This window comes from Ammospiza caudacuta, chromosome 2, assembly GCF_027887145.1.
Source record: "Ammospiza caudacuta isolate bAmmCau1 chromosome 2, bAmmCau1.pri, whole genome shotgun sequence".
Classification (NCBI taxonomy): domain Eukaryota; kingdom Metazoa; phylum Chordata; class Aves; order Passeriformes; family Passerellidae; genus Ammospiza; species Ammospiza caudacuta.
The window spans coordinates 50902102-50927000 of NC_080594.1; the positions used below are offsets into that span (position 1 = coordinate 50902102).

General features: G+C 37.1%; 1 protein-coding gene across 3 annotated transcripts in view; it reads left to right on the forward strand.

The window, feature by feature from the left end:
* CDK8 (cyclin dependent kinase 8) overlaps positions 1-24899 on the forward strand; it is a 69140-nt gene that overhangs the window by 41572 nt on the left and 2669 nt on the right. Inside the window, exons 5-12 of one of the 3 annotated variants that reach the window (XM_058825057.1) lie at positions 9773-9830; positions 12580-12711; positions 14562-14705; positions 16576-16645; positions 17671-17743; positions 20007-20104; positions 21473-21551; positions 21671-21829. In XM_058825057.1, coding sequence (XP_058681040.1) covers positions 9773-9830; positions 12580-12711; positions 14562-14705; positions 16576-16645; positions 17671-17743; positions 20007-20104; positions 21473-21551; positions 21671-21829 — 813 coding nt within the window. The remainder of the gene's footprint in view (positions 1-9772; positions 9831-12579; positions 12712-14561; positions 14706-16575; positions 16646-17670; positions 17744-20006; positions 20105-21472; positions 21552-21670; positions 21830-24899) is intronic. The other 2 variants (XM_058825058.1, XM_058825059.1) reach the window with 2 other exon arrangements.

Here is a 24899-nt window from a genome sequence, read left to right on the forward strand (position 1 = left end):
TATCTCTTCCAGGTACAGGTTTTTCAAATCTACCTTTCTTAGACTGCTGCTTTTTTTCAAAGCCCCATTTGCTTGATTGCCAAGTCCAGCCCTGTTTGTAATTTTTGTAGCCTTTTATTATCTTCTGCAGGTGTTCCAATAGGCCTGACTACATCATTGTGTCTGGGTTACTGACTTGCATTTTGTCTGGTGGAATCTAAATTTAGTTTTTCTTCTTGTTAGCTCAGTATTTGTTTACCATCAATAATTCTCAAAATAATTAATCCTATGTGGTAATAAAACCCAATTCTCACAACCTTCATGTTTAAAACTGGCAGTCATACTGACATAATTTTTTTTCTCTATTGATGGATATATCTTGTTTTGAAACTAGAGTAAATACAATTTTTGTCCAAAGTTTAAAGGGAAGGTCAAGGTGGAACAATATATGTATTATAAGAGGGGCTTTGCTAAAGTGCAGGTAAAGTCTCTGACTTTGGCATTCAGAAATCATTGTAGACTTTGACATGAAAGAAGTACAAGGTGCAGAAAATAAATGGAAAAAGTAAGACTAGTTATTGAACTGCCACCGGATATGTTAGGAACAGACAAGTACAACACCGATGAGGATTTGTAGTCATGAAATTGAATTACATGATTATTGATGTTTTAGTGAGATATTTTTGCCTTATCTGCTGCAGAACTGTCAGACACAAGAAACAATGGAAGCAGACAATTTTTTTCCCCTGACATTTGTACATCATTATACATGGAATAATTTTAACCAGCAGTCTTGGACCAGTTAACAGGCAGTGAAAACTGTTGCAAAAGAGAAATTCCAAATTTGAATCTTTTTCCTCATTCCTCTGGAGCCCTTCAGGACTAAATTGAATGTTTCAGAACTGATCTTTATAACTATTTGCATCTTTGCCTTACAGGATATGTAATCAATACAGGCCTTTTCTGTGCCTTTAGGAAGTTTGTCCTTGTCTGGTGGAATATGCATTTAATTACAGCACCAGAAACACATGTGTCTTCATATTGCATATTGATTTCTAAGCTGGAGACAAAGTGGTGCTTTAGAGTTGTAGATGTGCAAAATGATAGCATGGATTCTACAGTCTCTAGGAAAAAATAGTTTAGAAAATGCAAGTTGTGTTGCATGTTTTATAATAAAAAGAAAATTATGTTGGCCTGTTGATATTGTGTGATTGCTTAAGGAGGCTTACCTGGGCATGCTGGTTCTTAGTTTCCTCAAGTGATCTTTGTATCTGTTAGCAAATTTCAGGTGCCTTTGGTAGAAAGATTCAGTATCAAAACAGACCATTTCTTTCAAATGTCATGAAAAGCAAATGTCATACAGAGGAGGGCATGTCTTCTGGGAGAAATGTATTGATGGTTGAACCAGGGACAAATGCTGAAATACTTATTTTGATTTTTTCAAGCTTAGAAATATTTTGACTTTTTAAAATTCCATGTCATTTTAAGTAAATTGATAACTGAAGTAGAATAGTGTAATATAAGTAATATATTGAGGAATATAATTTGTAGATGATTACTTATATCTATCTGCATATATATGACACATGGAGGGAGGAAAATACGTCCGCTACTGGACAGACTATATTAGATTTCTTTATTTTCTGTAGCTATAAATTTGTTCTTTCGTTACTAGGCTGTTATTTTTCATGTGCTGGCTTTCCAAGATGGCCAGATACCTGATTGTGGTGCTGGGAAGAGTAATGTAAGTAATCCTTCACTGTTTGAAGGCAGACTCAGTCATCTCAGTAGTTACACTAAACTGGCTGCGGGAGCTCTCATATCTATGTATGTAAATACAAATAGAGGTAAGAGTTCTGCAGAGAAAAGGTGTGCTAGAAATTTCAGATCTAATTCCTGCCATAAAGGTGATGAGCTGTACTAGCTGGAAAAAATACCAGCATAACTTGTGGTTCTGACCTAAGAGAAGTAGGGAGCACCAGAAGCTTTTTGATCATAAATGTGCCTGTAAAGTAAGTTTAGTCAATAAAAACCCTTCAACAGGATTTAGTAAAAACCCTAGGGTATGATTTTAGAGACACCTGCTAAGTACCTTGTTAAGGTTCTGGAAAAGTTATTACACCATGAAATGTTGTGAAAGGTAGGAATATGGATTGTTCAGAATATGGGAAATAGCCATAAGAAGTGTTTTCACTGCAGTCTGCTGTACAAAGAAAATGCTATATTCTGTATGAATGATCTATATTCATGATATAGTGGACAGGATGATGAGAAAACAGTCCTTTGAGTAACTCTAATCCAAGGAGATTTAAAAAATCATTATGAATAGGACACATCCTATGTAAAAGCGTACTCTTTATGAGCTCCCAGGTTCATCTGTCTTACTGTGACTGTGAGTGACACAAAAGGGATACTTGGGATGTAGTTTGAAATACTGTATTTATTCTGTGCACAGAAGTGCTCTTAACACAAGCAAGGCCCATGCAACCACTGGAAAGTGCATAGTAGTAAATTACATAAGCTTTTCACCTTTGGTATTTTTTCTTAATCCAGATAAGGGAGAAGTTGTTTATAGTCCATACAAGTAGGGTGGTATGGAATTTATTTAATTTATTACTTAAATTAAAAACAACAACAAAGTAGGGATTTTAAAGAAAATGGCAAGGGTTAACACACCTCCATGTAAACCAATGAATAAATAAGACAATTCTCTGCCTTTGTGTGAAAGTTTTGGGATGTGTGAGATTACAGTACTACTGAATGCCTGTCACCCCACGGAAACTGCTCTAACAAAATTACTGAGCAAAAATAGTACTGAGTTTTTATTACACATTTCAAATCCTTACTTTGTGAGGCAGAACTTTGAATTTAAAAGGGAGATGGAATTATGTATAGAATAACATACTGCCTAAAAACTGGTTTCAGAGCATGTTCTCCTCTTGCATTTGATCCTGCTCTGATGTGTCCACAGCATCCAGAGTCATTCTAACCTATGGACAGAGTAATTGCTGCTGTAGCAAAACCCATAGGAAATACATTTCTTCATGTTCATTTTAATGTATTAAGCTTGTTAATGATGTTTGACATGGTATATTTTCCTGCTATAATAATATTTTTGCCTATGATAGCCACCTTTCCTTGCTTTGAGTCTTGGTACAGAAAGCCATGCCCTGCTGCTTGTGCTGACATTTCTAGGGACTGAAAGAGTTGGCCTGAAAAGAGTAATTAATTTTTTTATTCGGCTTGAATTCCAGTGAAAGTGAGAAAAGTCTGTGTATTAGGCAGTGTGCAAGCTTTTAATAAGTTACAGTGCCCCAAGTTGGCAGTAATTGAGTGACAGCAGTGAAAGAAAATTTTTGGAGTGTGTTCAGAGCCTAAAAACATAGTAGTGAGACTAACAGCTTTCATCAGGCTGAAACAGAGATAAAATATGGTTGATGGTAACTAGCAGAAGGCCTCCTTGGCATAGATACAGCATCCCTCTATTTTCTATCCTATCCAAATACTTCCTGTACTTTTAAAATTTTTGGACATGTGTGCTTTGATAATTTAGGGGTTTGTTTTTGTTTGGCTGTAACTGGTAATTTTAATGGCTCTTAGTTTTAAAGAGAATTTTATTTAGATGCTCAATTTATTTGTTTTAAAGAGCTCTGGGATGTTCTTTATAAGAAGATAATGCACAGGAAGTATTACATTAAAACAGGCCTTCTTAATTTTGCAGTGCTTTTTACAATTTGTTATGTAATCAGAAAACATGTATTAAATCTGAACATTAAAATATTCTATGGAACCGTTGTTTTCACCAGTGTTTGTAGTGGTCTTTTGATTATAATATGTTTTAAAGCCCCAGTCAGTTGCAAAAGAAAATGAACATCTTTGAATTCAAGGAAAGCAATTAACTTCAGAAAAATGCTGATACTATCATTTGAATAAGGTTATATTGTCACTGCTGTTGTGCTAGAGTACTGTTTAGTGTTGAAGTAGTCAGTTTTGTTAAAGTGGAAAGAAAAGTTAATTATTTTGGAATGAAAATGAAATTATCTTCTCTAACTTTAAACTGATCCAAAAGGACAGCTGCAGTCCTTAAGAATGCAATAAGAGATCATACCACCTTGATAATAAGGAAGTATTGTGATGTAGGTTATGTCTGCTTAAAGATAACAAGGTTGTTAGAGATGTGCTGGAAGAAGCATAAACATTGACTCTTTTGAGAGTCACAGACCTTGAGATGGGGTGTGAATTTTGCAAGCCAAGCTGAAGGCTAGTGGGTTTTGCTGTGCAGCTTTTCTTGTCAGAGGACCTGACTGGGAAGTGATTAACCAGATCAGTATATTACAATTTCTACCACCGTGCCACAAAAGTGTTCTTCTGTGCAGGCTGCAACTTGCTAAGCCCTTACAGTTGTCTTTCAAAACCTTTTTGAATTTTTTCTTCTCAGCAAGACATTTTTAATTTACTTGTGTTTCATGCTTCACAGACATTTTCTCAAATACAGCTGAAGAAGTTCAGTTATGGTTTTGTATGATTGTGGGGTTGTGTTTTTAAATATATATTGTTTAATATAGATTATAATTCCTATATTGTTTTGTATGATACTTTGAAGTCTAAAATATAAAGAAGTCTTTCACTATAAATCATAATAGAATCATTGTTGAAGTCATAGTTGCAAAAGCAAAATAATTTAGGGATAAAAGCCCTTTGTCTAGTATGGTTCTTTTAAAGTTAACCTGCTCTTTTTTTTAAAATTGAAAACCAGTATTATGTTCTTATAAATTATCATGGCTCATCACAGGTGGAAATGGATGGCATGGCCGGTTCTGTAAACTGGTCCCACAGCCAGTAAGGATGCACAAATACCAGGAGTTAACAAATATCCCTGGTGTGACTCACTCCATCATTGTGAATCTTCTAGAGTGTAATGTTTTAGCAGCCCAACTCGAAAGTATTGGATTATCCAAATGAAAATTGGTTAGGATTATACTAAAACTTTATTAAAAGGTGCGTTAAAAAGGATGTGTAAAGAGTAGGAGTCTGTTTATTAGCATACATAGAAATGTTGCAAGCAGTTAATAATGTGGATGGGGAGGAGGTAGCATTGAGAATATCGTAGTAGGTAATTCAAAGGAGTTTGGATAACTCACTGATACCAATGTTTAAAATCTGTCTTTGAAAACTGGTGATTTCAGAAACAGACTAGTAGCAAAGCCTATGTGGAATAGCAGTTCCTGCAGACTGGTTTGATGCTTAAAATACTATGTATCAAAAATCGCAATGGCTGAGCTGTCTAAAAATGCCCAGTTCTTTCCTCACTGCTTTGGTGAGTAAAGCTTAGTGAAGGGAGGGCCTAACACCAAAATACTTTTCCAGGAGCATGAGACAATGTCCTAAGATTTCCAGATACCTCATATACAAATTTGGAATAAATAATCATCTCCTGCTTCCATAATAACTTCCTCTGAGCAGCAGGAATGATGTTTTTTTCTTTTTGTCACATCTCATCGTGACATAGGCTGGTATAATTTTAATTTTGTTTGCATTTTTGCCTTCAAGATAGCGATTCAGATAAGTTCTGAAGTCTAATTTCCCTTCTGTGAAAGAACACAAACATTTTCAGTATATGTTAAGAAGCAGTATGTGACTGCAGTGTTTGTTCATAGTAGTAGTTCTGCCAAAAAGATATGAAGAAAATGCACAGCTGGTAACCTTAACATGCATCAATAGCCTTATGCAGTGAGGCAGGATACCGTACTGGCATCATACAGAGTGGAAGATGCTGTGCAAGGCATGTAAAATAATCTCTCCACTGCATTTAGCATTAGTGAAGCCTCAGCAGGAGCAGTGTGTAATTTGCAGCACTGGAGTTCAAAGAAATGGGTGGCCCGAGGCAGAGCAGCTAGAGGAAATCAGCAAGAATGAGCATAGATCCAGAAACAAAAATAGCCTACCAAGAAACAGAGCAGGAGAGGGCTTCAGGGGTTTTTTTTAATCTAGGTAATAGGACTGAAGAGAGATGTTTGTCCCAGGAAGTGTTGGAAGTTCTTGCAGTGAAGGAGTGGCTGTCTTCCTTCTGCTAACGAAGAAGAGGCAAGGGGACTAACCTTGTTTGTGGTGTTAGAAGGAAAGGAGGAACACTGCAATGGAGAAGAGTGAAAGAGACAAGATTGCATGGGAATTGTGCAGCCTTCATCACCAGAGACTTCAGGGTGACCGTGAGCAGTATTGTGTGAGATCAGGCAGATAGGTAAAGGTGACTGTCTCAAGTTCTTCACAGATCTGTGAACCTCTTTGGGTTTTTACCTCTCTTGGTTAAAATTAGCCTACTGTTCAGAATTTCTTTTTGCACTTTGCAAATAATTGTTAAATTAGAAGTACCTAAAGATATATCAGTGTGTTTTCAGCAGTAATAGTGATTAAATACACAAGAAGATTTGTTTAGGAATCATAAAGAGGAGTCCTACAAAGGCAAATACAGGACAAGATAAGATTTAGTGCTGTGCCATTTCATGAGAATGAGCTCTCCCTCTGCTGCTGAGGTGGATTTGGGAGGAGAAGGGTGATTTTTCTTGAATTTAGTTCTGTGGGATTGCCAGACACTTTTGTTGGTCTCTAAAATATTCAGCTGTACATCACTGCATGCCTCTTCACATTTGGTTTCGTTTCATAACAGGTTTCTCATTAGCATTTGTCTGGCATGCACAGATTATTTCACTGGATGACAAAAGTAATTATTCCTTTATTAGTACAAAAATTAGGGACTTTAGTTGGTAATTTGTAGTTATAAAAAAAATATAGCTGCTTTAAAGTAGAGTATTTTCAGAATACAGTATAAGAATTGCTAAAAGATTTTGCTTCACTTGCTCAGCCCAAGTGATTTGAATAGGCAGTTTCAACTTCAATTTTCTCTGGATAATTAGAATTAAACTGAAAATTAACAAATTCAACTAATGCTTATCCAAATTTCTCCCTTCTGCTTCTAATGACTGCTTATTTTTCTTTGCAAATAAATTTCTAATGTGTAATGAGTTGCCCAAGTAGACAACTCTGAGGACTTGTTGAGGTTTTTTATCTTCAGATAGTGGACTCGATTAAAAGATGTGTAACAATAATTCCTGACACATGTATTCACTTTTGTTAGTGGACTTCAGTGTTTTTCAGGGATTATTCAAAATGCTTAGTATTTAGGTATATCAATACTACTCCTATACTGATTTCTAGTAGATATCCCCCTATTAAATTTAAGTTGAATGGTCTTGTTTGGGAAATTTTTTGAACAAAAAATTGTTCCAGTCTCTGCATACAATGATTTTAGAAATGGAAGACTCCATAATAACCAATGTAATTTACTTTTTTTTTTTTTTTAACTCTGATATATTTTTACAGTGATGTGACTACATAAATATTTTTGTCTGTAGGAAAAATCTTGTGTTCCAAACAGAGCTGTTTTCAGTGAAGGACTTGTGGCTTTAGAAAAAGGTTTACTGAATATTTCAGACCAACTGAGGGTTCTTTTTTATCTTGCTGCTTTAGAATACTCCTACACAGATTTCTGAATTGTCTCTGTTGTTAAGTATGTCCTGTAACTTCTGAAATTTGAGTGTGCATCAAGCTGTTGATACTTACTTTGCTGAGTAGTACTGTCTTACTGTGCTTTCTCATCTCTACCTGCCTTGAACTTAGGGTAGGAGATCTTTGGTGCAGGAATTGTTACCCAGTGCTGGGCTTATTAGTCATATGGTATAATACATTTTACAGTCTTTGTGTGAATAGGACTTCTTGTCCTTACCAAAATCCAAACGTAAAATATTTTAAGGTGGAAATATCATGAAGATATTAAAAGCATTTTTGTAGAGTATTATCAACCTGTGAACTTGAAGGGGGAAAAATGGTACTTGATGTATTATGTCCATGTATTATATATCTGAAAAATTCTAGTGCCTGTGTAATATATTGTTAACTCTAATGAAAACATGATAATTAGACATGTAGCTTAACACCCCATATATATTGAAGCAGGTTTTGTAAAAGATGTGGATTTGTTCTTTGAGTCACAGTGTAGCAATAGAAAGATTTCTTTGGTGAAATGATGTATTTTCATACCTAGCGGATTGAATTGCCATAAAGTTCAGCACTAACTATGAATTTAAAGATGTATGCTGTTTGTTTATTTCTAGGACTTTTTTAAGGCAATCTAAATTAAATGCTTTGAGAGCTGTGTGCCCACATTCTGCATTTTTTAATGTTGAAACAATACTTATCTGGAGTATATGCCTTTATTAAAAAAAAAAAGCAAAAGGGGGTGGTGGCGGTGTGGGGAACAGTTTCTTCTGGAAATCACAGAGCTAATACAGCACGAGCTGGATCTGTTGTTCTTGCTGTTGGAAAGACAATGAAGTATATTTCACCGTTTTTGACCACATTTTTGATAAGATTTTCTATCCTTAACCTGTTCTCAGAAATGCAATGCCTCAGGTTCTTTTTACATATTTTGTCCAAGGATTGTAGAGTTTCAGAAATCCATTTTGCAGACTTTCATAAACAACAATAATTTCATTTCTCAAGGAAAATTATTGCTCAAGTGCTAATATTTTCTACCTTGTTTTTACATAATAGCAGTTACTTCTAGGTTGATATCATATTGTGGTGTTCTGCTTCTTTGCATGTGTGTTTACATTAGAGCCTGATAGATTCAGGAAGACTTGGGAATATCCTAGAATGTGTTTAGAAAACCACACAAAGATAGTAGAATTTATTACGTTAAATTTAGGTGGTCTGAGCTGTTCTGCTCAGGTATTCTTACCTTCAGATCTGTTTAAACTGGAAAAGCAAAGCAAGAGCTGTTACTCAACCTTACTACAATCTTAGAGGTCACAACTGAATAGGAATCCCTATTTTGTCCAGGATTTACAGAACTAATGGGTATCTAAATCACTCCATTTGAGAACAAGTCTGGCATACATTGTCAGCTTTACTTGTGAGTTTCTTTTTTCCCTCCAAATAAGCACTGTAGGTTTCATTATGCAAACTGTGTTGCATTGTTGAGGAATCCTGTGACTACAGATGCTGAGAATGGATTATAAGAAACAGGACAGCAGAAAATAGAGGATTATGAAGTGAGTTATCATCTTTCTAGCCAGCCAAACTCTAGCTCAGTTCTTTAACTTGCCTCCGTAGTAAAAGAAAAAAAGGAAAGACAGAAGAATAACGTAAAGGCAGTGCTTTCCAGTTTTGCAGCTGTGTGAATTGGTAAACACTTGTAAATAGGAAGAATTTAGATGAGTGTTCTCTCCAAAATCAAGTGATATGGTATTCTCTCCAATATCGAGTGATATGTTTCATCTGTATCTCACTTGTGTATTTTTATGTGCAATGTGTGTGCAAATGTGCCTAATAACCCTGGGAAAAGCTTGCTGTAGAGCTGGCTTCCCATCCCTGTGGTTGGGGTGGTGGGCAGCAGTGGGACTGCCTCCCACTGAAAGGATCTAGGGCAATTTGGGTAGAAATCTCAGCAGTTGGGTGGCTGCCAGCTGGTGCATGTTGAGGACAGACACCAGGGTGTGAGTAGGGAATGTGCTGCTGGAGCACAGCAATGCCCAGAAGAAACAAGAGGAGGATGCAGTCAGGGAGAGCCTGTGTCTGGGTCCTTGCACAGCGTTACTGTGACAGCCAAACTTGTCATTTTTATCAAAACAAAGTTGGTTTAAAACTGGCAAAACAAAACTGAATTAACTTTTCAGAGACTAATGTTTAGGTTTATCGTGGTATATGTATTGTATATTTATTTTTTTTTCCACAGAAACCTGCTAATATTTTAGTTATGGGTGAAGGTCCTGAGCGAGGAAGAGTAAAAATTGGTATGTTTATATCTTTGATAAGTCCCAGTGTAGCATTTAAGTTAGAATGTTCTGAAGGTGCAGCTGTACCACCTAAAGTAGTCACTGTATAATACCAGTATGTGCCTGGGCACACTGCCTAAATGCTGTTTTCTGAGTGACTGGCTTCATCATATTAGCCCCATGTAACACTTCTGACAATGAAATGCTGTTGCCTCATCAATAGAAAGTGGAAATTGTCATTATGTTTTGCTTAAGTGGGTTTTTTTGTGGGGTGGGCCATTTTGATGTGGGGTTAAAGATGACAGCTAGCTAGGAGGAAAGGAGGAGAAAAATGGGATTTTAAAATTTCCTCCATTTACCTCTAATGCCATGACATCTTGCTGCAGTTTATATAAATCTAAATAGGGAACTACTCATTGCTACAAACCTTAAATCTTATAATGGAATCAAAGATGACAGTCAGCCTGCAAGGTATTTTTGAAGGAGTAGGCAGGTCCCTTGGAGATGAACACAAGGGATCTTGAAAGTGCAGAAACCACAGAAATCCATGCAAAATGTTTAGTGAGAGTGAATAGCTAATGCTAAATGCCCAGCCTGGGGTGTACCAGGTTAGAAAGGACCCAACACTCCACACTATTGTAACATTTTCTGGTGGGAGTTACTGTTTACAGTGAGAGGATGGTTTGTAGAAGTTCAATTGTTTTAAACTAAATACATAAATAAAAATTAACAGTAGTCTAAAAATAATAAACTGTACCAGGCTGTGCATTATCATGGCAGTGCTACTAATGCACAGCCTGCTTACATTTGTTATGGTAATGCAGCCCCATTTGGAAGGGTTTTTTAAGGCTAGTTCATCTTTTTGACTTCCCCCTGGTTTTCTTTTGTGAGATTACTCTTCTGCATTGTTGCTCTGTTCTCTTACTGTTTTGTTGATCTGAACTATATTGTTAGTCACTAGTAGAAAGATTCAGGGTAGGATTTTCTGGGAGCATTCAGTGCTGCTCTAGGCCTTCCTTTGTCCTGTGGAATCCAAGGAGTGATGGGCCAGGGTTGAATGTTTCTGCAGATCCTACTCTGAAAGTTTCTAATGCCTTTCTGAGCTTTTAAGGTTGGCAGTAGGGATTGAGGTCTGCTTAGAAAACAGGTACAGCACGGACAACAGAAGGGAAAATTTCTTCATATTACCTTACTCTTCAGGAGGGTTTCTTCCAAAACAGAGCACATAGGTCATCCTCTGGACTCACTTTTGACAGTGGTGGTGATATTTGCTGTACACAACTACTTGCTAGTAATTGCACATAGACCACCCATTTATTTCTTAATTCATCGTTTTGAATTAATTTGAGAATAACTTAGTAAACAACTAAATTAAGTCAGACTCCTTTAATGGACAGCTGAAAGATTCTGTATTGGGCCACCAGTCCTCTGAGCCATCCATTCCTAGCAGGGAAAGAGGGAGGGGAACTTTGGATTTTGAAGTGTGTTATCAAAATGTAGATTTTTTTTTTCTTATTTTCTTAAGATTGCCACAGCCATAAAAGAATGCAGAAGTTATACACATACCAAGGGCTTCCACTTTTCCAGTGTAACTAATTTTTCTAAAAAATACATAACTGGTATTTTAACTTAAAATAATTTTTATAGTCTTTTTGTGTCACTTTGGGTCATAAATTCACTTTCTGCAAACAATTTTCCTCATTATTCATAGTTATTAGTGACTTGACCAATTTTGAGTAATTGATATTTTAATGTAGAAAACTGTAAAATGTTTCTCTTTTTAAATGCCTTAAAGCAATCATAAATAGGAATGCATATGAAAAAATAATTAAGGATTGTGTAATCAAGTTAGAGACCTATATTTACACTGCAGTGTTTCCTCATTGGGCCATAGCATGTAGGTCCTTTTCCTTCAGGGTAGCTACTCATCTCATTTCATTCAGGTTTTTCTCAGCATATGAATATCCCTACATGAGAGAGTCACTCTATCTTGGGATTCGGGGGTTGGTGGGTCAGGAAAGCAATTTCATGGGAGAAGCTGTACATTTTAGTCTCTGCCCATTTTTTCCTGTATGACTTATATTTAGTTGTTCAGACAACTTCCTAGGCAGTTGTACGCTACAAATTTTAGAAAGCAGTTTTCAATGATATAATGCCCACAACCAAAATTTTAAAATCATAGCCTGAATGGTATTCAGCACTGATATATTGATATTGGAAATGCATCTTGATAGAAAATCAGCAAGGAGGCAGATGCTGTTAGGCTTAGGTGCTGTTTTTGTGTGAAGGAAGTCTTGCCACAGCTAACTCCATGAAGAGGGAGATTTTGTCATGCACACGTATGTATTATAAATCATTCTAACCTTTGCAGAATCTGCATTTTGCTTGCTTTAAAAATTGCTGCTTTGTGAAAAAACATCCTGTAATAATGGGAATATTTTGCCAGAGAACATCAGGTAAAATGAGTCAGGATTTACCAGTGTCCTGAGGAGTTGATGCACTTCTTCAGAACAATGGTTAATTCATTGTTGTAAATGACTCATGTTAGTAATGATTTATAATGATATACTCCATAGGTGATGCCATCCAGTAACTTCTACAGAAAGAAAATCTGCTCAGAGAGTTCATATCTGCTACAGTCTGCCTTTGCATTTTATTTAGGAATGATGATAGTGCTAACAAGTAAACTCAATCAGTTTGTTCATAAAAAAAAAAAAGATTATTAGTTTCCCTCAAATTTTAAAGCGTCTCTCTTTGAATTTTGCAGCTGACATGGGCTTTGCCCGATTATTTAATTCACCTCTGAAGCCTTTAGCAGACTTGGATCCAGTAGTTGTAACCTTCTGGTATCGAGCTCCAGAGTTGCTTCTTGGAGCAAGGCATTATACCAAAGCTATTGGTAAGTAAATTGGACAAAAATGTACTGTTTTGTTCTTTATGTAAACTGTACCCAAATATTAAAGCTTTGATAAATTGTTCAAAGGACTGTAGCTAAGTTAAAGGTATGTTCCTTGTTTCTTGAAGAAACATTAATGTTTGACAAATTGATTAGTTTCCTGGGGTCTCAGGCTATATATAGAAATGAAATATATTGCTGGGTTTTATCTCCAAATGCCCTGCAATGCAATCTAAGTTTGTGGCTTTCACACAGGACTTTCATAAATGCTGTTAGAGGCTATAAAAATATGGAAGCATCTTTGAACTGCTAGTAGAATTCATATTAGGATGACTTTGAGGCACAGTGCATTAAATTTATTGCAGAGGTTATTACCTAGTATAATAAAGATATGCAATAAAGAATGTACAGAATGGAAAATATAGTGGCTGCACTGAAGCTAAAATGTAAAATTAAGCTGCATTTTAGCCTCTCTGTGTCTTTGAAAAAGACAGCTGACAGATGGCCAGAGCTTTTGTGGGCTGTATAAGGGGAGCAGCCCAGCAGCAAACTGGAGGGAGATTAGATTCACTTCTACTGCATTGATCAGCTTTGCTATGGAAGGGAGAGAGACTGTAGGGAAAAGCACTGGGAAGATTTCTCTTGCTGCCTGGTTTAAAAGATGTGTTAAAGGCTGGCAACCAATTCTGGGAGCAAGTAACTTCCCTGGCAGCTACTCCACTTTGCACAGACATGGAGGTTGTATGTCAGCATGCTGTGTTGTTTCTGTAACCTGACAGTCTTCCTCAGAACTCAATCTTTTTTTCTTGTTTTGTTTTGTTTTTTTAAAGATCCTGTCTGTGTTTCTGTCAGCAATTCTCATGTTTGTGCCTTAAATGTATTCTTGTTTACTTTTCTGTTAATACTGTGTTTCTTTTATAGATCAGATAAATTTGTTTATGTTCCTTCAGACTGCTTAATTTGTTGTATTTTCATGTTCTCTCACTTTACTGCTGTTTCTTCTGATGGCAGCGTGTGAAACTGCATGGGCAGTCATAGCCTTTAGTGCATAGTTTTTTCAATGTAGATAAAAAATTATTGTGTAAAAACACTGAGTAATGGAGTTATGTTCTTTGCATTATTTGCTTTTGTCCTTGTTTATGACCTTGTTCATTCAAGGCTCAGTGTAGCACCACTTTGAGTTTAAAATTGTGTTTGTATATACTAGGAAAGAATTGAGAAAACAACTGGGAAGATTCAGGAGATCTGAATATTAGATAGGAAGGCAACAGTGAAAAGAGAAAGGTTGTGGGGTTTTGGGGTTTTTTTTTTTAATGAATGTTGTGGAAAAGTTGTGAGGTGTGTGGGCTTGTAGCAATTTGTGTGTTACTCTCTTTCAAGGTGTTATTTGGTTTTTACCAACACCATTACTTTTCAGCTTGTATTTTTGGGGTCATTTACTACTTAAACTTGGCTGATGAGCAATTGCACATTTCTTGATCAGGACAATGTGGCACTGAAAGGACAAGATGCCGGTTGGCTTTACTTTCTTGGTGTTTTGTGTGTTGACCATTATCCCAATAGTTTCCTTCACTTTTATTCTTAACCAGAATAATTTTTTACAATGTTAAATGGTAACTACACTTCAAAAACCCCACAAAAACTCGTATGCTCTTCTCTCAGCTCCTCTGTAGTTTCTGAATTGGGTACCTCCATTCAAAGCTAAAAGAAAAAGTTGAGGAAGTATTGCACTTCTACAAAGTAGAAACTTGACCTTATCTCTGATAAGCTAAACACTAACATTCTACCTCATCCAGATGGTTTTGGAAAGATTCATTTGTTGTTCTTTTTATTTCTGTTCTCCTTTTTTAAAGATATTTGGGCCATAGGGTGTATATTTGCAGAGCTGCTAACATCAGAGCCAATATTCCATTGTCGACAAGAAGATATCAAAACTAGTAATCCTTATCACCATGACCAGCTGGACAGAATATTCAATGTAATGGGATTTCCTGCAGGTACATACTGTTTTTTTTATCACTGCTGTTCAAAGAAAGATATCCATATTGCTTTCTTTGCATATGAAGGTGGCAGCTGATCAAAGCAGCAAAGCTGTTCAAACACAATCTTTATTTCATGAGTTATAGATCTAGAATCCAATGGTCAAATTAGGTATGTTCCCTTTTATTGATGATAGGGTTATCTTTGTGTATACATATACCAATGCTGTATTATTTTAAAAGAGTGTATTTAATGCTGGGTGATTAAAAATGAGAAGGAATATTTCTACATTGCTTCAGTACTGATTATTGATTTGCAAGGTGACTGATGATTTATGAATCCAGGCAAAAAAGATATATATATTTAGTGAATATTATGCGTTTGTTTAGCTCATGCCAAATTAAATGTAGCATTTGGAAGTAAATGGAGGGTATTGATTCCCCCCCCCCACACACACACCTGGTGGAAAGCTGGTGGTATAGAAAAAATTTCTTTCTTCCAAGAAATGGTTGTATGAACCAAAACAAATTATAGTGGGAATATCACTTGTTGCATTTTCCCCTCAGTGTTGGTCACACTTTGTTTTTATGCAGGCTGCCTTGTTTCTTCAGTTAATACTTTGTCTTCTAGTGTTCGCATGATTGCAGGAGTCAGAGTAACAGGGGCCTTATTTTTGTTTTAAACTTTTTGTTTATCTTTCTCCTCGCTGCTTGTGTTCTTCCCTGCTCCACTATTAATTGTTTGGTTTTTTTTTTCCTGAACTTGCCTCTTCCTTTCACATTACTTTTGTGGTCTATATGTTTGTGTTGGTTCTAGAATTTTGTTATTAAACATGCTGTTATTTTTGCTTTTGCCTTTTTTTGTGTGTGTATGTGCTTCATTGCTTCTGTATTGCTCTGTGAGATTCATGGAAATGTTGCCTTTGCATATTGTCTCCTTAGTTTTGCTTCTTTGAGCAATACTGTCCCCTTCTGCTTTTGAACTAGAAATTTACCCTGTTATACTTTTCTTAGTTCATTTGGGTTTTACATTGGTTCTGTATAGCTTATATAAGTAGATCATACTCTCATTTTGGTTTTCTGATTGGATTAATGAATCCTTTCTAATGGTCTGTGTTTGACCTTTGGAGTTCTTTGGTTTTTTTCAAGAAATGCTTTTCCTTCAATTGCAGCATTTTTTTGCGTTTTAATTGACACTTAAACTAAGTGTTCTGCAGTAGTGATCAGACTTGGTAAATATTTGAATTGAACCAAATTAGTTGGCCACAGAGCTTTTTCAAGAGTTGGAGCTTAACACATTTGAAGTTAGGTGCTGGTATGAATTTTTTGTTTTATTTTAAAATCCATTTTAGGCTTGGTCTATTTGAGGTGAATTATTCTTCATTTTGAGTGTGCAAACTTTACTTTTTCTTAACTTTTTGTTTAATAGCAGTATATTTTACTTTGCTGAAGTACCTCTGGGCAGTTTCTTGTGACTAAAAGTGCTGTCAGAACAGACAATCCGTTAGAAGGAGACAGGGTTTGCTGGAGGTCTGTGTACTCCTGTCCTGAGATCACAGCTGTGTCTAAATAAATTAAGTAACAGTCCTGAAGGGTTCAAGCTCAAGCCTCATGTGTTTTTCTTCAGCATTGTTTTTTGCCCACTGTAGCTGGCATATTTTTTCAAAATTCTTGAGTTAATCAGCACACAGCTGGAACCTCTTAGGTTTTGGTATGATTTATTGTGAAGAGATGATGAAGGAGTAGGAGCTAGGGAGTACAAAGGCATAAGACTACAAGGTTAGAGAAGTAGAATTTAAAAAGCAAATATCAAGGCTGTGGAGATACTTGGAAATGCTTTGTTTTACTCAGAGAGAAAGGGGAAAAAATAATTAATACTGCTTTGCAGATAAAGACTGGGAAGACATAAAAAAGATGCCAGAACATTCAACCTTAATGAAAGATTTCCGGAGAAACACGTAAGTCTGGGTTGAGCTTTCTTAATAAAGCTTATTTTATATCTCTTTCCTACACTAAATTTCTTAAGTTTGAGTTGTTTTCTATGTAGATGCCAAACAAGGACTATGAAATTGTTATGACTTGGATTATGAAAAATAAAGTTGTTTCATAATGGTGAACTTGGCCTGTTGAAGTGGTGTGTATCAGAGGAGTAGCCAGAGGCTGTAAAGGGTAAGGGTGGCAGCTTTGAAACAGGTCATGCCAGTAAGACCCCAAGCAGCTCTGCAGTTTGCAAAGCACAGTGTGTCAAAGCACAGCTGTTCCCAAATCTGTGGTACTGGCAGTGATTTTCTGTAATAGCTGCTTAAAAGGGGTCTGGTAACCTTACACCATTTCCAGCAAACAGTGGGTATAATTGTCAGGTTTGGTGTCTAGGGTAGCTTACAGTGACTGAAGAGGAAAATACCCTTCAGCTTTGCTGTCACACTGCCACAGGCTAATACCTGCACTTAAAATGCCACCCCATTGCCTGATTTCTGTGCTGAGGCATTTGGGGCTGTATAGTTACAGGCATTTCTTGTATGGGCCATGTTATTGCAACCATTTAGAAACCTTTTTTTTCAGCTTCTCTTCAAAAAGTAAATACGTGAATGTTCTTGTAGCAACCTGTAGGTTGCAGGAGAGCATTCAGATGAGCTTATTTTATATCTTCACTGCCATGAGAAATACACAGAATCAAACAGTATAGTAGTAAAATTGCTACCAGGCAGTTTAAATCCAGTTGATAGTTTGCTGTCTGCACACTCTGGGTTCCAAGTGTGCTTTTGGTGTGTGTATTATATGCTTTTATAAGGATGTGAGGGAAACATGCCTTTCTGCAGTTCTCTTAAGCAATCTCTGGTGTTGATAGTTGTGGTTTTTCCCTGCTTATTGGGTTTGCAGGGAGACTAAACTGTCCTTATTAATATGTTTTGTGACTACCAGGAAAACTTTGCAGTATCAGTGTTTTGCATATTAGAAATATCACTTCTGTTTACTTTTCTAGGTATACCAACTGCAGCCTTATCAAATATATGGAAAAACACAAAGTTAAACCAGATAGTAAGGCATTCCACTTGGTAAGTTCCTGCAGACATAAAAAAATCCCTTATATATGTTACAGTTGTTTCAAGTAAGAGTTGAGCTAGTGTCAAGTCCAATGTAACTAACTTTATAAATAAATTTAGGAATAACTGATACTCTGCACTCTGACAATTGCAAAATCACTATCTTCTCACATTGATGAAGTATCTTCTCGCATTGGTAAAATGATTCTGAGTTTCATTCACTGGATTAGGTTCACTAACAAGTAATTCTGAAGTTTTTGTTCTTGAAGTTGTGTTATAGTTGTGTTAGCCTGTAGTTACATTTGCAGTGTTGCTGCAATCCTTATTCATTTTGCTGCTTTGCATACTTTCAATAGTTTACTTTTACTTTTAAAAATTCCTATATGCCTGATTTTTTTTGATCATCCATGTGGTTACTTTGGTCCATATAAGCTGTAATGATTGTCCCATCAATAGATGATATATGAAGTTTACTGCATATTTATTGTGTCATTTAGTCAGGTGATCTTTACATCGAGCAGTTTTTAAAATAGAAAATATTTGTAATAATATATAGAATGTTCACTTCTGTGTGGCATCTGTACAAGGGGGCAGAACTAAAGTTTTGATCCCCTGGGTGGATAATGGTTGCACAGTCATTTTGATTTCTTTTTGTATGGCTGATTATGACCAAGACTTGTCATCCTGTAATGGACAGCTCTAGAATCCAATCATCACAAACTATGCTAGTATTTTGCAGTGCTTTTCATTTGTGTTTTTCAGTGTGTTGGCAGTTCTTTGTCATGTTTTGCCTTTTCTGGCTCTTGGCAATGCTTTTTGAGAGAGTAAGAATTGGCTTGTTCAGCATGCTATTCTATAAAAACTTCATGTAGACTCAGAGAGCTGTGAGTTCTTGTGGATGATGTGAAAAACAAAACTGAATTGATGGTGGTAATTCGTATTTATCAAGTTTCAACCATGCTGTCAAAACTGAAGGCTGAGGAGGGAAATGTACTTTCTCAACCTCAGCTTTTGAAGTATAGAGATTTGCATTGCAGTTATGAATTCTCACATGTAGTTATGAATTTCTCCTAGTGAAAGAAGACCAGTTCAGACTTAGATCATGATACTGGATCTTTTTAAAAAGGTGAAATGTATGAATCCTATAAAAAACATGAGTAGGAAATGTCAATTAATTTTATTTACATATGTATTTTCTTGTTTAAAAATACACACTGCAGGTTAAAAGTGAAGCATTTGTCATAAAGTCTTGGACGATATGTCATGGTGTAGTTTTGCTTTAGACACTTCATTGTATTGTTGAAACATGAAAACTCACTATTTTTCTGTGTGGTATCTGAAGGTTATCTCATGTTGCTTGCCCAGCACAGCTGTATTCCACACAGCTGCTAGGGTGGATGGAGAGAAGTATCTGCATGTACAGCAGACTTCTTGAATAAAAACCATGTAGTTTAAGAATGCATCGCTGCAACTCAGCACTAGAGCTAAATAAAATAGTTATGGTCTGGTGTTCCTAGTTCACAAGGCCTCGTCTGGGATGTTGTGTCCAGAGGAGGACCATAAAGGTGATCAGAGGTCTGGAGCACCTCTCCTCTGAAGACAGGCTCAGAGAGCAGGGCTTGTTCAGCCTGGAGAAGAGGAGGCTCCCACAAGACCTTATAACACCTTTCAGTACTTGGAAGGGAGTCTCCAAGAAAGCTGGAGAGGAACATTCTTTTGATAGAACAAGAGATAATGGCTTTTTAACGAAGGAAGGTAGATTTAGATTGGACATTAGGAAGAAATTCTTTATTCAGAGAGTGATGAGGCACTGGAACGTGTTGCACAAACACGTTCAGGATGCCCCACCATTGGAAGTGTTCAAGGTCAGGCTGGACAAGGTGCTGAGTAACCTGGTCTAGTTAAAGATGTCCCTGCCCATGGCAGGGGGCTGGACTAATTGACCTTGAAAGGGCCCTTGCAACCCAAATTATTTTGTGATTAGAGGTGCTAGTACATTGTGGAAACTTTTTGAATGGTTTTGATAGAACACTGGTGACTGGAACTGAATGTCCTGGTCTTTGCAAGTGAAAATAGGTGTCCTTTGATAGGAAATGAAGTTACTATTTTAACAGGGCAGAAGAATGTGGGTATGCCATTTATGGTTAGGCTTTTGAGTTCACACACATTTGTATCATCTTAACTTTCAGGAATACAGTGAAGTTTCTATAAATGGTTTTGGTAATGTAAAGGTGTTTTTTTTCTTTCTTTTATCTAGTTTTTTTTTGCTTTTCAGCTTCAGAAATTGCTCACTATGGATCCAATAAAGAGAATTACCTCAGAACAGGCTATGCAGGATCCTTACTTCTTGGAAGATCCTCTTCCCACATCCGAGTAAGTGATCAGTTTATTAACCTATCAGTGCATTCAGAGATGCTTTAGAGCTGTGCCGTCTCTCTGCCCGAAGTATGTTTGTGAATATTGAGCTAAATACTGGCTAACAACCGAAGAGAGCTATAACCACTAAAATGCCATTCGTGGTTTTTAAAATTAAGTAGCATTTTTATTAATCTCTTGCTTTATGGAACTTTGATCCTATTAGTTGCAGCACTAATCTTGTTACTCACTGACAGGTTGATTATGCATGCTTCAGATCTTGGTAGACAACTGCTAAGTGCCCGCAGGTCCGCTTCTCTGCCTCAGAATGCCAGATGACAGTCCCTAATTAGTTTACATTTTTGTCTTAGCCTTTGTTGTAAATTCACTGGGTGGGGAAAGTCAAGTCTGTGTCTCTGTGCTGTCATCCTTAACAACTTAAATCCATTTTCTGTAGACACTCCTCTGTTTTGTTTGCACAGGCGGATTTTCAAAAGGGAGAGAATTTATGGACAGTGAATGATTTCATTAAAAATTAAGCCCTTCTTCCAAAAAGCTAGCCAGAGAAGAGCATGACTGTACACCCTTTTAGGAAAGCTATTAGTACATCCTGTCTGTGATTCTCTGCTCTTATGTAGGGAAGAATTTATAAAATATGTATACTTATAAGGAATTAATTAAAAATGAAATTATTTCAAGAAAGCCTGCTGGATTATTTATAGCATTTCCTGAACTGTCTCTGTGATTTAAAGTCATGCAAACAATTGCCTGTTGCAGAAACTGCTTTTAGGATAATGTTTGGCATTTTTCTCAAATTTAGGTTGACATTTTAATGTGAATGCACAGTGAGTGTTGCTAACAGGTGTACAGAGACTTTATTATAAATACATTCTACTGATGAAGGGCAGGTAAATATTAGCTTGCACTAGAAGTAGCAAATCCATGTGGACTGTGAGGTATGAGTTGACAGGTGAAATTTCTAGTTACTTCTAAACTTTTTTCCAGGTGTTTTTTTTTAATAGTCAGTGAAGTTTCCAGGAATATTTATAGTTAGTCCTGAAACTGTGAATTACAGAATAGCTATCAGTGAGATAGGTCTTTGTGCCCTTGTGGATACCTAAAAAGTGATGGACCAACAAAAAAATTACTGGGAGCTTAAGTTAGTGTGTAAGAGTCAAATGAACATTAAAATAGGGTATGTAAAAATGATTATGTTTTTGCAAAGTTTAGAATATGGTGATAGCCAGTCAGGGAAAACTTCTCCCTTAGTTACAGGTATGAAATGATGGCTTAGGCAGCTTGAAACTATCATGGGTAAAGTGTGAATCTTACAGGTCTTACCCTTCTGTTCTAATACAGTGATAAATAGACTTTTCTGGGGTACAGTGTTTTTGCAGGTTGTCAAATCCCTTACCCAAAACGAGAATTTTTAACAGAAGAAGAACCAGATGATAAAGGAGACAAAGTAAGTACTAGAAGAATAGTATCATCATGTTTCACTGGCTTTTACACTATTTCCTGATTTTATGTTATTTCATGTACTGTTTTTGAGTTGAATTTTTTCTTTGTGTTCAAACAATTGAGAAGAACCAGCAGCAGCAGCAGGGCAATAACCATACTAATGGAACTGGTCATCCAGGGAACCAAGACAACAGTCACACACAGGGACCCCCACTGAAAAAAGTGAGAGTTGTTCCTCCTACCACTACCTCAGGTGGACTTATTATGACCTCAGACTATCAGGTATTTTGTTTTATTCACATATTGTGTATTTTTTTTCATGTTTAGAGCAGTGTTTCTTCAAACTGAAAAGGTAATTTTGTAAATGTCACTGTATTAATTGTTAATTAATTTTTGCCTTTTTTTCATTCATTTAGTTGATGATTTGTTAATATCCTGATGTTCTTTAGGTTAGCAGTAAGAGAATTAGGATCAGACATTATTAGAGTTACTACCAATTCCCTTCATATTAGGGAATGCTAATGGTTATGGACCAGGAGCCTGTTATGCTGTGTTCTGTATCACCTAAAAATGCCATTTCTTGCTTGAACAAACCTGCAATGGTAGGAGGCAGGATGTTGCAGTAAAAAAGCTGTGAAATAAGAATCTGAACAAGTTTTAGTCGGTTAATGGATGTGGAAACAGTGTTTTGGATGACAAAGACTTGGCATGATGCTGTCATAATCTCATTTGAAGATCAAGGGAGATTCCAGGTTGAGTAAGCCAAATATTGCAGATCTGAAGACAGGTGAGGTGGTGGCAGTCAATGAGTGAGGAAGATGAGGAGGCACATTGGGAAAAAGCACTTGCGGAAAACATGAAAAATGTGTTCTGGCCTTCCTGCATTTGAGCTTGTGGTCAGACATTAAGAAATCAGACCATAAGAAGTATAAGAATATCTTTGTCATCCCAGCAATTGACACCTGAGTTCTTGGGTTTGGATAAGCCTACTACTGGAGATGGGGGAGAAGAGAGTCAAGGACAGAACCTTTGGTTAATACAAGCTTAGAAGTTATAAAAGAGGAGCAGGGAAGACTTCAAATGATTCACAGGAGCAGTTAGAGAACAGCAGATTTTTGCCAGCCTAGGGAATAGGGGATTGCAAGAGGAGGCATGCTGCTGGAAGTGTTAGCCTGCAGGAACTGACCATTACATACTGGTTTGCATGGAATGCACAGTACAGGGGGCCAGACAGTCTTGGATGAAATCAAAGGGTGGGGAAGTTGGAAACTACTGGCAGTGTTTTGAGTTAATTTAAAGGTTGCTGTGTAAATGTGAGACCCTGATAATGGAAACCCACTTAGCTGGGCTTACAGTCTGTAGCAAAACATGGGGAGAGTTAAAAACAGAGTCAGTAAAGCTGCTGCTGTCAAGTTGCCTTTCAGTTTGATACGGCTTCTCCATGAAGCACCAGTGGGCTTTGAAATCTTGTGTTTCAGAGTTTGTTCCTCAGAGAACCAGATAGCCTCAGAAGCTGCCTGGGGAGCATTACCTTCATCCTTACCTAAATCTGTGTACTCTCAGCATCGGCCAAAACTTGAAAGTACTACAAAAATCTAAAATAAGATCATTTTCAGGAGCTTTATTGTGAGACTCTTCGTGTAGTCACCAAGTGGCTTTGTTCAGTTTATCCCAGGACATCAATAACACATCAGTTTGCAAGTCATTCTCCTTGAACAATATACATTTTTAGAGCTGTTTGAGACAGTGGTGAGCCTTAACTATCGTTCTGCAGGGTGGGGTGCCTCTAAGTATAAATGCCATCTTTTAGTAGGAGTATCCCTCACAGGCACGCTTACAGGAGTTTCATCCCTTTCAACCTGGCAAGCTGCAGTCAATTGCTTTTTTGGCCTTTTAAATGGCTCTTTCTTCCACTTCTTAAAAACACACACAGAGCAGAAGACAAATGCAGCTGTAACTTTCTTAATGTTGCCCTCGGGTGGAGTCACACGTCTAAGGAGGTTGATTCAGAGGTTGTGTGTACTGTGTCAGGGAGCCCCATTTACATGCCCTATTTACATGCCCTTCACCTCATTTTGCTGCTGCATTGGGGCGTTTTGAATTAACTTCAGCTCCCAGTTTTGTGAGCCTGAGCTGAGGTTTGCTGGCTGACAAGTAAGAGGAATCAAATTGCTTGGCCAGAATTGGCATTGGTTTGTTTTCAGTTCATGCCCATCAGAATTTTTGCATTTGCAGATATCCATCCTGGGATTACAGCTGGGGACAGCCCTTGTTAACAAATACAATTTCAGAATACTTCTCCTTTAAGATAATGATAACTGCTGCTTTTCTGTCTCAGGAGCTCTTACTGCTAACCTGACTACTCCTGACCAGTCTTTTTGCTGTCTCTCTAGGAGGGAAAATGCCTGGTTTTCAAAAAAATATATCCTTTCACCCCTAGCCTTGCAAAGAGACAGTCCGTAGATTTGTTCTGATTAAGGTGTCTGGAAAACATGATAATCAAAGAGAGGAGACCTGAACTTGCCAGCACTAGAACAAAAGCAGTTAAGAGTTTCCCACTGATGGTTTCAGATCTCCCTGAAAAAAATTCCTCACATTTTTTGCTTCTGATCCAGCAGCTTGAGGAGAGGGAAAAAAACCATTACAATACAGCCCTCTGTTTTAATCAAACACCTGTTCCTTTGTTCTTCATTTGATTTGCTCAAATTCCCCATATAAAGCTTGTGAAGAAGGATTGCCATCTCCTGGGCAAGGCACACTAAGACAGTTTCTGCATTCACTCAGAAGTCAAATCACTCTCTGCAGGGCACATTGACCTCATATCCTTTTCTGCCATGCATAAAAATAGTAGACACATGGCACACAGACTTGCCTCCTTGTTTAAATCTGCAATGTGACACTGCCAAAGGCAATGTGATTAAGCAGGCTGGAGCAATTCCACTACCCTGAGCTTTTGCTTGGGATAACCCTCTGGTGCTTAATGGTATTTAGAAAGGACTGGATATTTACTTTTTTGCTTAAACAAAAGCCATTTGTTGCTCTGGGTGTCATGAAGGAATCTGATTTTTCATTGCCTCTGTCTTAAAATAAGATCTGTTTTAGAAGTCAGGATGCAGGGAGTGTTTTACAACTGAAATGAGTAGTCAGTTTTAGATGGTTAAACTTGTGACAGTTTCCTACACACAGGAGCCACACATGGGCAGAACCAGCATTTGCTATTTGAACTATATCCTGTATTTGTAACATGGAGAAGGGTGACCCCAAGCTGTGACCCTTCTGTTGATGAGTGCCTCGGTGTTCCTCTCAAGGCTGAAAGCAAATATCAGCAAAGTTCAGTCACTGTGCTAATGGT